Genomic DNA, 15,202 nt, shown 5'->3' with positions numbered 1-15,202 from the left:
CTTTCCATCATTCGATTTCGTCTTTCATTTAAAAATCCTAAATATTTTGGTTAACTTTATATATATACACAGAAAATATATACACAGTGTTTTAAAAATAGCTATTAAACTTTTACTGTTTGATAATAACAATTTTTAAATGCATTTCATTCACGTTTATAATATTTATATTATCAGAGATTAAATAAATTTTTAAAAAATCCAGTAACGAGTTGCTTAACTTTCCCGGCGACATTTGGTGGCGCCATCTGTTAAGTTTTTTTTAAAATAAAACATGGTTTTATATTTTTAACCATTATAAAATGGAAAAAAAAACAATTTTGAGGGTAGAGATGGGTTTTTATAAAAAATTGTAAATGTAAATAACGAGTAAAATCGTTATTTAGTCCGACCCTACTGGAAGTACAGACGATCTCCCCACCCTCCATCTTTAATCACCAAAATTTAATAAATAAATAGGGGGATTAATGATATTAAGCTTTAGGGTGGAAGAACAAAATCGTGCTCTCCTACACACATATATATACAAATAAATTTGGTTTTTTTCTCTTATATTTCTCGATGTCTCAAGGTGTCCTAAGTCCAAAAATGTAAAAATCTTCAGGGGGGATGTTTTGACCGATCGCCGTACTTTCCCCCTGTTATATATAACAGCCGGAAAAGTAAAAATAAAGCGTCCCGAAGGCATGTTAAGAGTATGTTACCAAAAATATTTCCTAAAATTCTGGGAAAACTACTACTACCCTTTTTTTTTAATGCATAATTCATTTAAGGGATTTCATATGATATATAAATAACAGTAATATACGTAGCCTATCTAAAAAAAATGTATTAATGTAGAAAAATTATTATAAAATAGGATAATCGATTTTAAAAGAAATGTGCGAACCGAAAATAAATACAGAAAGCCTATTTTGTGTATAAGTTGCTTATCAAAATAGAAGTAGGTCTTTACGTAGGACGATTTCTAACGAAACCTACTTCGAAACTAGATTTATATAAACTTGCAGATTAAACAGTTGATCATATTTAAACCCAATCATAGTCTTTATGAGAACCGTATTTCTCCTACTTTCATAAAAAACATTTTCGTTTCACTTACGTAAACAGCCCAAGAAATAATCCGAATGTAAACCTTAAAATTACAATCATTTACAATCAAATAGGTTAACAGAATTTTTAAATTACAAAATCGATAATTCTAAATCTAAAAAGTATTAAAAAGTTTATCAAACTGAATGTTCAGGATTTTTTTTTTAATGGAAAGATCCTATCTTAGCACAAACATAAAATATTTGATGTGGGCTGATTAAAGTGGGAGCAGATGAAGAAATCGCTCTTGGCATCTCTTACCATAATGATATTTAAAAAGTTTCTTTCTAATAAATAATTATAAAATTTAATATTAAAATTGTTTTTACTTTTATAGGATTGATATTTAAAGACATCTCATCATTCAAAATCTATTAATTAGGCCTACTTAAATATTAAACATCAATAAGTAATATAAATAATTTCATGAAATTGTTTACGGTTATTAATTATTCATTTCATATTGACGATAACGTATTGTTACCGTAGATACGAAATGAATATTTTTTTAATATTGGGGCCATTGTAATATATTAAAGAAATCTGTCTACACACACAAAATAATAATGTAATTGAAAATCTTTTAGTCAACAGATGGCGATACGATCTCATCCAGTCAGCACTTTTTTTTAACTATAGGCTTCATGAGTCGGTAAAGGCGCCGTTTTGGGGATCGGGTCAGCTCAGAAAATTTAAAAACAAAATTTTTCGTGGATGGGATAATCGGAAATGGTGGCCCTGTTTCTCGCTACTTGCAGCCCAATCCGTAATCAGCTTGGAAAGTGCTTGCACAGCGGAAAAAAATCAAAATGAAAAATAAACACAGTATTGCTTTTTATCTAGGATTACAAATCTTGTCCTTAGAATTAAATTATGTATTCATTAACAAATTCTACGCCAAATTCACAGAATTTATTTCTTGTAAACGAGATAAAACTAATGCTGTTATTAGTAAGCAATAAAGCTGAATATCATCATCCCGATTTAAAGAAAAATCAAAGGAAGACGAGTTGTAAAGTGACTTATAACCTACGAATGTCACAATATTTAATTCTCGTAACTTTAGTTTCATTTGCTTTTGTTATTCCTATTGACAATGTATTCTCTCCCTCCCTCTGTCTCCTCTTTGTTTCTGTTAAATTTAATATAACAAAACAACTCTTCCCATGTCCTCTGTCGTTTCCAGGTGAATGACAACTCAGAATTCACCAGGCGATGATGATGCTTCCGAGTTTCACCAAGAGTTGAAGAAACTAATGCAACTCCACACGTGACCAAAATCACTTATCGAGTTTTACCGTTTTAATATAATTACTTCTGAATGCAAAATGTAAGTATTCAAATTTTTTTTTATTGTTTTCTATAGTAAACGGATGCAATATTAACTTACAATAAACAGCAACAACGAAAACAACTAACAGATACCTACACAATAATAAAAGAATTACGCGAATAGAATAATAAAATGTAGTGTTAACCTACGAATCTTTAAAGATTTAATTCGCATTATGAATAAATAAAATACGCAGAATTTATTACCTGGAATCCGCGACAGAGTGAGAACTTTTCAAATAAGGATTTCAAAACATTAACACGGTTCTCGAAATTAAGAAAGAACGGACTGACAACGGGCGGACGACAGTGGAAATTTATAGGTTACATTTTTTTTTTTTTCCAAATTGCAGCCCGATAGTCTTAAATGGAATTCTAAAAACACTTCTTTCTCTTAACAAAGAAAAGTTTAATTGTTTCGAATAATGGTTCCTTTTGTTGAAGAACCGAAAGTATTTTAAACTCTTATACAATTAAAAATAAATAAATAAAGATTATTGTAAATACAAAGTTGTGTTCTACGGTTCGTGTGGTCGACGCTATAAAATTTGAAATGTTAACGAAATTAAACAACAAATATTTTCCGTTTACGTAATTTTACGACTGTAATAAATAACTATTAGAGTGGATTTTATAAATAAATAATCATATGAATATTAAATTATATCGATGCTGAAGCTATATATGATTTAATATGCAGCTTTTAAATAATTTAGTACATGAAAATAATTTGTCCAAAATAATGATAGAAGTCGAATCAGTCAATATTTATTAAAATTATAATCATATAAAAATTTAAAGAAATGACCATTCATAATTAGTTCGGATAAACCGAATATTTGAAAAAAGAAAGAAAGAAAAAAAAAAGTAAATTACGTAAAATATTAAAGCAAAATTTTAATTGTTTTAAATTAAAAATAAATAACTTCGTGTTTACACGTTAACTCTATATTTAGAGATCGAAATCAGAAATATCCATCAATCCGGAAATTATTATTAAGAAAATGAAGCTTGCGAATGTAAAAGCCCTATTAAAATCCTGGGAATATTTTTAACCATTAAAAAGATTAATCGACGAGAAGAATAAATTATCGGGTGAAATCTAATCGTGTCGTGTTAACAACGAAGTTTCTGATTATGCAATTATTTACAATTCGTGGGATTTTCAATTTATAATTCGAGAGGATTCCAACCTATATTATCCAAGTTTATTCACAGCAATTAAACGATTTTAAATAGAAACTCCAAGTAATAGGCACAGAAACAAAGAAAGTTATTTTGAAGTCAATTAACGTATCTTTAAAAAAAAAAAAAAAAAAAAAAACTTTCACTAAATTGAGTTTCCGTTTTTACGATATACGCTAATGAGTTTTTTTACATCGTTCTTATGCTACTCGACTCTCAATTAACCATAAAAGTTCGTTACATTGGAATAAAACTCATTGTCTAATAAACAGTAAATGAGCAATTCATCATTTCACGAAAGCTCTAGTAATTTTCCGCTTCATCAATCTTGTCTTAGCGTAATTCAAGTTATAGAAATAAGAAAATTATATTAAGTTAGAAAACAGCAGAGATGCAGTATATTTTCAGGACCAAATACTTCCCCGAAAATTATCGCACGCTAGCGTACAAAATAAAGCAACAATTTACGAACAGATAAGTAATTAGGCCTACTTTATAGGCTACGTAGTTTTTACGAATTTATTTGAATTTTCCAAATAATTCAACGGGCCTACCGTATAATTTGCCGCGAAAAACTAAACTGATTGGGGAATGTTCCCAATTAATGTCTATAGGTTAAGCCGAGACACTACATTTTATTGTAACATTTTTTGTGATACTAGATATTTTGCACCCCCTGCCAGATTGGCACAGAATTACTGTTTATTTCTAATATTTAACATTAAACTTTAATTGAAATTAGAAATTATTAAATCTATGTTTAAACTAGTCCAAGTAGTAGAAATGGGCGAGTATCGCTTTTCTCGAATTCGAGTATTAACTATATCTTCCAATATTAGAACAAATAGAATACTTTATTAACTAAATTAAGTTCACTATTTTATTTAATATTTATTATATAACTTGTAAATTTACTTACAAGCTAATTGTTTTTATACATTATTAATAAATTGATAAAGTAAAACAAATAGAATTTAATCAGTAAAAAAAAAAAAAAAATCAACTAAGAAATGAAACCAAACTTTTCATTTTGACTTTTACGGTGCCCTTTTTAAGATAATTACGATTGATTAATCAATAAACAGTAAGATATTGTTCTCATTTTCACCCGTGACAGATTTTTATTTATAAAAAGAAGCATTCGAACAAGTTCCGGATCTATTCCTCTTCTTTTCTTGTGGAAAATTAAACCAGAGGTACTGAAAACAAAATTGCCAGATTGGGATTTTTCGAGTCAACTAAGAAAAATAGGGAAGAGGTCGGTATTAATTAATGAGGAAATTTTGTGGGGAATTTTACATTTTCGAAGGGGAAACTGGAAAAGTAATTTTCTATGTAACGATAATTTATTATTAAAAAAGTTTTTAAAAAGTTTTTTTTAATACATCCTATGTATTAGCTTGCCTAAGTGGAGAAAATTCCAATTAAGCTTGTTAAAATAACTATAGTTCTATCAGGATGCTATTATACCTGGATGTTGTTATAAAAGCATATAACTAAAGACAAAGTTAGTACGATCTTTAATCTCAAAGTTTGTACACTGTCTTTAATCTCAAATATTTCTTAATTCTGCTCATTTATTAGGTATATTTGCTTTTTTATAAAATAAAAATAATAATACCGTTATGGTTACATTTTAAGTGTTTGAATATGGTTACCCTTATATTTCAATTTGAATTCAATATTTTCCTTTATGTTTCTTTTTCCGCTTCACTTACTTATAGAGAGTTGAAGTGAAAAAATGTTTGTTTTTAACACAAGAAAAACAATAGACATAATAGAATGACCCATATAAAAGTGCTTGTAACTTTTATAAAATAATTATAAAACATTTTTTGTAAACAACAACAAGAATGAAAATCAAATTTATAAATATTTTTCTAAAGTATTAGTGTTATTAACTCTTATTTTGCATCAATAAGGGGCGTAACTAGGGAGAGACTGGCGTTAAGCAAGAAGTAGTAGTACAGTATGTAACTTTCCTAGTAGTATATCGGCTGCAATTATTCCTAAAAAATATAGGTTTCTCCAGAACTTCCGAAGGTAAAATTCATCAATGAAGTGTCTAAAAATATGTTATGTTAATATATTAAAATGTTAATATATTAACATAAGCCTAAATACATATGGGAAGAGTGAAACCTTTATATATAATCAATATATAAAGCCGAATTTGGAAATGTCCATTTTGTGAAATATGGCGATAATTACGTAAATGTTTGCCTTTTATATTTTCTAATAAAGACAAACACTGATTGAATGAACGAAACAAGTGTAAATCAATTTGTCTTTTTCCGACGAAGATACCAAAATCTTCGCCTTACTTGAAGATTAGGAAGTATAAGATATCATTAAGTAATGATGCTTACTTAAAATATATAAATCCATTTTATATAAGATAAAAAAAAGATTTAAATTAATAAATAAAAATGGCAATGTCGTCATATTCCGTTCCGGTTTTGTCAGAAAAATAATGGAAAGCGGAATTACAATATAATTAATCAATGCTTAGTTTATCGCTTTTTAATTTTACGTTAATTAATGTAAAAAAGTAAGTTTATTATATCAGATGATGTCTTAATCGTCAACAATTCTGACCGCTCATCAAAAAACTTACTTCGAAAAGCTCATCTTTCATTGAATAGAATCTAGTACCACGAATAAAAATATAACACCGCAAGAGATATTGGTGCACAGGAATAATTCGTCACCTAGTTAGATATTTGTTAGAGTCAAAACATTAATTTTCATTCATGTAACATTATGTAACATCAATATCTAACTAAACGAAGGATTAGTGCTTAAGCATGTAATGGTTCAAAATGAAAATCATACATTAGGATCAAAAATAGTTTTATACAATTTAGAAACAGAGTAATCTGTTTAAGTTTTAAAATTACAGACAACTCTTGTGCTGTATGAGAAATGCCGGTTAATGTTACCTATGGTGACTAAAATGGCAGCTCGTCTCCGATTCCAGCAAACAGAAGAAAGGAAACAGTGGGTACGCACGTTCTAACCTAACTTAACCTATTCTAATAATTCGGTTGGTAATAATTATGGTAATTTATTAGAATAGGTTAGGTTAGAACGTGCATACCCATTGTTTCCTTTCTTCTGTTTGCTGGAATCAGAGACGAGCCGCCATTTTAGTCACCATAGGTAACATTAACCGAAATACCTCTTATTAAAAAACATTTAATATATTTTCAATTCGCTCTTCATTATTCAGAAATGACGCAAAGTTAAATTCTAATAAAATAATTCTAATTGTTTCTAGGTTAACTTTCTTACCTTAAGCATTTATCAGCACTCAATACAAGTTTTGGGGCATAATCCTAAGGTTGGCCTTTACTTCTCGAAAAATCCATCGTTCATCATGAGTATCGAAGATCCTTGATACTTTCTCCAATTTCATTTTTCACAACTTTGTTCTTTTTAAAAGCTATTAATGAACTCCTCTTAACAATATTTCCCATTTCCTTGTAGTAATGAAGCATTAGTTTCTTTTCATCTTCGGAAGAAACTTACGCTCCATAACATAAAAACAAATTTCTGATAAGTTACTTCTTATGATTAAACCTATAAGAATAATTTCTTCCTTTGCTCTTCTAGGTAAACCATGAAACAACGTATGACTTGGTGCAACAACTTTATCCTACGATAAGCATTTCGAGTTTTAGCACTCCCCTTCAGTCATCCATATTACACACTTACACTTAAAAGATTCACTGACTTTAATAAAGTCTGTCGTACATATCTTTTACAACTTAACAAAATTTATTATCAACAAACCATAATAAAATACAGTATTACATATTCATTAATACTCTGTATTGTACACAGAAATATGCAAATTACAAACGCAAGTGTATGAGATTTACTTTGAAAACCTTACGTAAATAATGGCAAACAGTTAAATTAAAAATACTTTTTTTTATATTACGAAAAGAAATAACTTAATATATCTGTATTTAATAATTAAAATCTAAGTTTCATTTGCGTTTATTCATAAATAAAAATTTGAGATTGAAACACCCAAACCACGAAGATTTTCAAACATAATTTGTCTGTAAATAATTAACCGTTGATTAAATCGCGGCTTTTCCAAAATAAAAATAAAAATAAAATGTTGAAAATCTAGTTACAATAAAAAATCTTTACATAAATGAAGTTAATTAAAATTATTGCAAAAATATTATACAAAAGATATGCAAGCTAAATTTTATGATCTATGGGAAAGCTATAAAACATTTAAAGATAGCAATAAAATAATTAAAAATAAATTTATTAAAAAATTTTATGGAGTAAAATCTATTATTAATTGTTAGGTAAATAATTGTTATCTATTATTATCAAAAAAGAATTAATTTTGTTGGAGTTTATTGTCTTCGCCATTTTTAAAATACCTTCTAGTAATGGATTCATTCTTATTGTCAGGATAGTGTATATTTATATACAAATTTGACGTCGTTCCTACATTTTTATAACGATAAAGTGTAAAACATGACATCAAATATATATACTGTATATATATAGTCAAGGTATTATACATTAGAATTAATAATTTAACAATGTTAATATAAATTAGAAATTCCATATTGGATTTTTGTTCGTTTGCAAATTACACAAGGAGAGAAGTATAAGTTTCAATCATACAATTGTCAGTAAAAATTCTATTTAAAAAAAAATCAATTTATTATTATTAATTATTAAAATAATCTGTATTTAGTTCTAAATAAACGTAAACGAACTAGTTTTGGTAATAAAAAATTAAATATATATCATTAAAATAAAAAAATATTCATCTTTACCTAACAATAAAATAATAAAAACAATAAAATTTAATTCGATTCGATTGTCCAAGGTTGTTTCGTGCATTTTATTTTATCATATGACTGATACAACGAAAACTACGCCTGTAGCATTTACAAAATTGCTTTACCTTTATCCCGAAGCGTTTTCGATTCTCATAATTACAGTAATTGCCGCCCTGTTATTTGCATTTGTAATGTGTTGGACGAAAATTCGTCGAAAACACGAAGAATTCGATTCTGATCGATTTCCTCTGGTGGAAGCTACACAAATGGAAGATGCTTTAAGTGCGGAAGAAGCCGAAGAACTACAATTAAGAAACGACGAAATAGTAAATGTAGTCGATACTGATGAAGAATTACTGGATTTTCGGGAATCTAATATGATTTGTGATAGTGATTCTCGGGCTGATTCTGACGAGTTACAGGCAGATTGCCAGTTTTTATCTCCGACCAGTATAAGGCTCAAACCGTCTAAAAATCAAGTAAATATACCGCCTCTCAACGAATTATTGAGTTTAATTTTTGAAAGGCAATATTAATTAGAAATTAAATTCGGTATTGTAAACAAACTCCGTTACTTTTTATTTTTGATAAGATTTATCCATGGAAAACACATAGAACTGATGATCTTTCATTTTATAATATTTACATCTTTGCTTGTTTACATATACATAAATTCAATCTATACACAAAATAAATAACTTAGAATTTTTAATTTTCTAAAAAGAAACTGATTACAATAAAACACAAATTGATTGATGCATTAATTTATAAATATAGAAGTTAAATCATATCCATTCGTCTTCTATATATACTGGTGTTCGACAAAACCTCACGTTAGGATTGGAATTAGAATACCTCTCGTTGAATGTACGATGATATAAAGGATATCTTCTATCCGCATCTGGCCTATATAATTCGTTCTTCCATGATGTATAAGTTGGCGGATTTCTTACTAAATAAGTTTTAATTATTATTTTAGAGTTAAATCTTTAAGAATTTGAATTACTATTGCTTACCTGCGGGTGATTTAAGAACAGATTTTATTTTTCTTGGAGGCACTAATGAAAGAGACGAAGAAGGGGGAGGATAAAATGGAATTAGGGACGGTATGTAAGATGACTGATTTAAAGATGATCTTTCTATATGATCCATGGATGCCAGTTGCCGCCCTTTAGGTAGAAACATCACAAAAAACATAATTGTAGCATTACACACTACTCCATAACCCATGGTTACATAAAAATAACGAGAATTCGTCAAAATTGAAACCAAAATCCACGTTATCCATAAAATGATACCAACACCGATAGCTCCTCCGATATATTTCGCTTCTTTATAGTTTTCTTTATATCCTCGAATTTTTACTGATAGAATAGTAACACCCAATATCAAGAACATAATATATAAAAGTGATAGTAGCATTTGCCATGGTTTAGTCTTGCATTGTTTTTTACCATCTTCATCGTTTATCACATCTGGTGGACTCTGAACTAACCATTGAATTTCAATGGCTAACTGTACAGCTACAGCGAAGAAGAGTAGAAGGGCTTGATAGATGATGGGCAATATATAAGAATCGTGTAAACTCATTAAAAATAAAGATTTTACTAAAAGAGATGCAAAGATAAGTGCATACGATACTCCCGAACCGAGTCGGATTAAAAGACACGATATCCAATCTGGAGTAACAACGAACGTTACGCCCGTTAGAGAGGCTAGAAAGAGACCCATAAGCAGCATCTGGCCTAAAAACATGTTTCGACTTTTGGCTCCCGAATTACATATTTTACACAAGACGAAAAACTGAAAACATATAATAGTTGCCATGTTGAGCACGGACAAAGCAAGAAGTGGTAGAGCCCATATATCGTCCCTGAATGGAGATGTGTGGTTGCATGGAGTAGAATTTGCTGGAGGAAGACTATCGACATAGGACATTGTAAATGAAACTAACTGAAAAAAAGACAAAAAGAATTAAATTAAAAGAAATAATTAATAATATATAATAATTTTTCTTAGTATTAATATTTTTTTCGACCGAAATTTTACTGAACAACTTTTACACAAGTGAATAGTGCAAAAATTCATTAATTTAAACATTCTAAGAAACCTTAAGGATGTTTTTTAGAATGTTCAATAATGTATCAATTTCAATAGATAAAAGCTCATAGTGTCGATTTTTATTAAAAGTAGACTACACAAATTAAATTTTATGAGAATCGAGAGATTTAGTCTATTTAATTTCGAGCATTTCAGGTCTCTCTATTGTCATTTTCGATCGATAACATTTGTAACATATGATCGATCGAGCTCAAATTTTGCATAAATTTCAATCATGGTCGAATGAAATTTTCTTTTATATGTATATACGAGATGAGAATCGGATGATGAGAATATGAATGAAAATAATAAAGATTTAATCAATCAGTCTCTTTGGGATACGAGTAAGATCAACGACAAAGAAAAAAGTAGTCATATATATTTATATAAAAATATTGTGTTTGATTTATAAAACTTATTCTCATTATATTGATGTTTTTAAATGATTGTTACACAAAATTGAATACGTCTCATTTAATTAAGTCTGCGCTAGTAATGTTTATATTACATTGTTAACCAGGTTAGATTAAGTCAGCATATAAACCTTAAAACCCAAAATTAACTAAAATATGACTGATTCCTATAGTAAGATTTGATATTTGTGTGTTTGTAATTGTATTATACTACACTCACAACAGTAAAATTTAATTAAAAAGATATATTTAAGTATCGTACAGAAATAAATGGATCTTTGATATACCCACAATTATTCCATTTTTAATTTTTAAGAAAATTTAATAGGCTCTTATTGTAACATGTAAACTTTTAAACTGTATAGGCCTAAATTAAAATAAATTTGATTACTTTTATAAGAGCTACCGTAACAATATTAGTCAATAATTAATCTTTAGAAAGGGTACGTTATATATATAATTCCTTAATTGTTTCCATGGCAGAATTTTTATCTCTTTATGCTATCACTTTCCTTAATTGTTAAGGGAAGGCTGGATCACTGACCCATATCAAACTTCTGCACTTTTTATTTTCTGTCAGGTACAATCAGCCAACTATGCAACAATTGTCACAAACGTTCGGTTTGTTAACAACCTTACTTCCCACTCCAGATTATTTCAGGAGGAATGGGAAACATTCACTTCCTGTTCCTTCGTTCCTGCTGTAATGAATAACTCGTACACGAATCGATAATGCAAAGGGAGCTTCTGACTTTATTTACAGATTAATACAAATGAAAAGTAGTTTTTTAAAGCTTATTAAGTAATTTAGCTTAATAATTTTTAGCTTATTTAGTAATTTTGAAAAACCGCTGAATTGCAGTATTAAAGTGTAATTCGTTGTGCAATAAAAATGACGAATGTTAATTTCACAACGATATTTTTGGAAATATTTTTAAAAAAAATGATTAAATTTACATACAAATACGAATTAATTTTTACTTATATAACATTCATTTCTGCAAAAAAAAAAAAAAAAATCTTTATATTCCTTATGAGGAAAAATTTGATTTCCGACTTGAAAATATTAAAATCTTAAAATAAGTATAAGTATTTTATAAATTATTATTCACGTTTTTAGATGCTACAAATTAGCAATAATATATAAACTGAAAATACTGTCGTTTAACATTACTTACAATATTAAAAAATGAATAAAATTATGTAAAATATTGCATGTAAATTCTACATTAATGAATAATTTTTTATAAAAAATATATAATTAAGCATACATTTTAAAAATGCAATAAGAAATGTCAATAAATTGTATCGTACTCACATTTACATCCTTCAAGAATGCATGGTGTCAATATGAATATTATGAAGTCCTCGATCACCTAAGCGTATCCAACTATATAAAGAAGCCGTAAACAAATTTCACATAATATTTATAACTCGTAAAAAAAACGAGAAATGTAAATCATCTGTTCATATTTTGCATATTTACATCCCAATCACAATATCCGAATTAAAACTAGCCGATTTAGTCGCCGAGAATAACACATTGCTATCAAGGACAAACATCTGCCTTTAGTAATTTTCATTAATAGTCTAAGGAGAAAAATTTTCCCCTTTCTGTGTCGCGAATTGTGAGTGGAGGAAAATATGACGTAAGAAATTGTCATCTATAAATAATAATACGGGGAACAATAGTATTGTGAAAGTTAGTATGGAAACTTATTAGATATTATCAAATAAATAATTGTTTAATTTTTTATGATCGGTTTTCTTTTAAGCTTTATAATTATTTAATTTAATTATATATATATATATATAATTACAATTTATTTTTTAATTGTTAAATTATTAAAATGGTTAAATACCTGTTAATCGGGACCATCATCACTCGATAAATCTGAAGGAATAAAATATTTTTTTACTTAATGTCCGAATTTATATTTAAAATTGCTTACTAGAAATTTTACCTATCATAAATATATCAAAGTATTTTCTTATTATTAGAAAATGAGGTTGAAAATACATTACACAATAAAGTGCTTACTTGTTAAAAATGTTTTACCTTTAATAAACATCAATCAGCATTCGTTAACCTAATTTATGAATTTTCATTGTTCTTGATTTTGAAACTTTTTTATTTTTCTCCAGTCATTACTGTGGAAAAAACAAGGTTATAATATTCTTACTGACCTTGTACGAAATTAAAGATAATTTCCAGATTTATACAGAATCCTCCTCAAAATTTAAAAAAAGTATTTTAATCAAATCTGGAATATTAATTTATAAATATTTGAAAATTTTTGTATATATTTATTGACTGGATATAAAGATACCAAATTCCTATATTTTTCATTTCCCCCTGCACTGTTATATATAAAACAGAGGGAAAGTATGGCATCGGTTAAAAAATGGCCCTCCTAAATTTTTACATTTTTAGACACGAGACCTTGAAACGTCGAAAAATACAAAAAAAAAATAATAATAATAAAATAAATAAATAAATAAATAATAATTCGGGTTTTTATTTCTGTATGTATGTGAAGCATAATAACGCCTGTGCAGGGATGTTTATTTATTAGGGAATTGATGCTGTTAAATTTTGGTGATTAAAGACCGAGAGGGTGAGGAGATAATAGGGATCATGTCATATCTCGAGTATGGTCGGACTTAATGCCGATTTTATTCGTTATTCGCATTTACAATGTTTTATAAACCCCATCCCTACCCTCAAAATTAAGTTTTTTTTGCCATTTTATAATAATTAAAAATATAAAAAGTTTTTAAAAAAATAAGATATCATAACAGATAGTGCTACCAAATGTTGCTGGAAAAGTTAAGCAACTTATTGCTGAATTTTTTTTCTTAAGTAAGTATATGGTTTTTGGAGTATAAAAGTGAAAAAAAAATTTATTTGAATAGAATAGAATTGAGATTCGTGACATAATATTTAAGATAATTTCTCCGTTTTTAAAGGAAATAAAAGAATTATTTTAAAAGTTTAAAGAGAAACCCTCTTGCTGAACCTAAAAATTTTGAAATTTTTACAAGTTTTCGTAATTAATTTGTCTATAAAACTTTGAATATAAGCTCAGACTTACCTATTTGACAATATTACGCTTCTTGGTAAGATAAGAATTGCGTGAGCACAAAAGCAATGAAGTAGAACTGAAATGAAATATATACCACTCTATGAATTAAATATTCATAAATTTTGTTTACTTAACATATTTTATCGTTAATGTTTCGTGATTATTTTTAGTTTCGGAATCAGATTATTCTTATTACAAAATACAATAAGTTTTCCTTGAAAATAATGTTAACATCCAATAAAGTGTATAAAGTAATACTTTAAATATATCCAACGAGGGTATTTAAACTGTTAAATCAACCAGATATTTATGAAGACCCTTCCTTTTAATGTTTAAAACAGAGGAAAATGATTTTTCGAGAACAAAATCAGAATTATTAAAAGATGATTAACAGAAATAAAAAAATTATTAGACCATAAATTTTGTACTAGTAATTATTCTCCATAATAAATGATAAGATACTGATAATAAGCATCTCTTTTAATCTGTGCATCCACTCTGAAATCTGTTAGAAATAATGTCTTTAGTTACCGAACTCGATTAATTTTCATAAATAAATAAATAAACATGTTCACAAATTTCTACTTATTAAAATTTTTAAAAAGACTTAAATAAATTTAATAAAAATTAGATTGAATATTAATTATTAGGAGAAATTTGAAATTGCCTTCTTTTTTTTATATTTCATTTAATTTCATGTTAAAAATTAATATCAATGTCAAATAAAACGTATTATTAATACAATTTTATTGTAAGAAAAATAATAATAAATAATAAAATAGTTATTTTTCTATATTATTTATTTATCAAAATGGTTTATAACGGAAAGTGTATTTTAAACGCTGATTTCAACATATGCGCCGTCGACGTTACGTTACACGTTACGCTTCGATCTACTTATCATTTGTCAACAATAGAGTAGAATAGATAAGCAATTTATGATGTAATATCCTCAACTGTATTTCGAATTCGAGTTTTTTTTTAAATTCATGAATGAATGATAGCGAATATAACAATAACGTATCAATCTGCAATAAAATATTAGCGAGGTTGAGGCCGAAGTTTTCAACGCGAAAACGTGTACGTCGGACGTTCAGCGCCGCCTTCCTGTAAGCCTAGTGGCAATGGAGGTTTAGAATGTCGAGCACGATTCCACTGCTTTCCAAACGCCATT

General features: G+C 27.7%; 1 protein-coding gene across 1 annotated transcript; it reads right to left on the bottom strand.

Moving 5' to 3' along the window:
* Positions 1–9,120: 9,120 nt before the first annotated feature.
* Positions 9,121–12,589, bottom strand: LOC136984381 (metabotropic glutamate receptor 3-like). Its single transcript, XM_067281351.1, has 3 exons — positions 12,261–12,589; positions 9,446–10,382; positions 9,121–9,381 (listed from the first exon to the last, which is right to left on the bottom strand). The coding sequence occupies exons 2-3, from the start codon at positions 10,365–10,367 to the stop codon at positions 9,215–9,217; spliced, it is 1,089 nt and encodes a 362-aa protein (XP_067137452.1). The 5' UTR covers positions 10,368–10,382; positions 12,261–12,589; the 3' UTR covers positions 9,121–9,214.
* Positions 12,590–15,202: the final 2,613 nt, after the last annotated feature.

Source organism: Centruroides vittatus, unplaced genomic scaffold (genome assembly GCF_030686945.1).
Source record: "Centruroides vittatus isolate TY-2023 unplaced genomic scaffold, ASM3068694v2 contig_918, whole genome shotgun sequence".
Taxonomy (NCBI): domain Eukaryota; kingdom Metazoa; phylum Arthropoda; class Arachnida; order Scorpiones; family Buthidae; genus Centruroides; species Centruroides vittatus.
The sequence above is the reverse complement of the archived record's forward strand: the minus strand, read 5'-3'. Positions and strand labels throughout refer to the sequence as shown.

Coding starts and splice junctions, on each gene's coding strand:
- LOC136984381 (XM_067281351.1), bottom strand. CDS start 10,367: ATGTCCTATGTCGATAGTCTTCCTCCAGCAAATTCTACTCCATGCAAC. Junction 9,382..9,445: donor TGTTCTTAAATCACCCGCAG/GTAAGCAATAGT, acceptor AAACTTATTTAG/TAAGAAATCCGCCAACTTAT.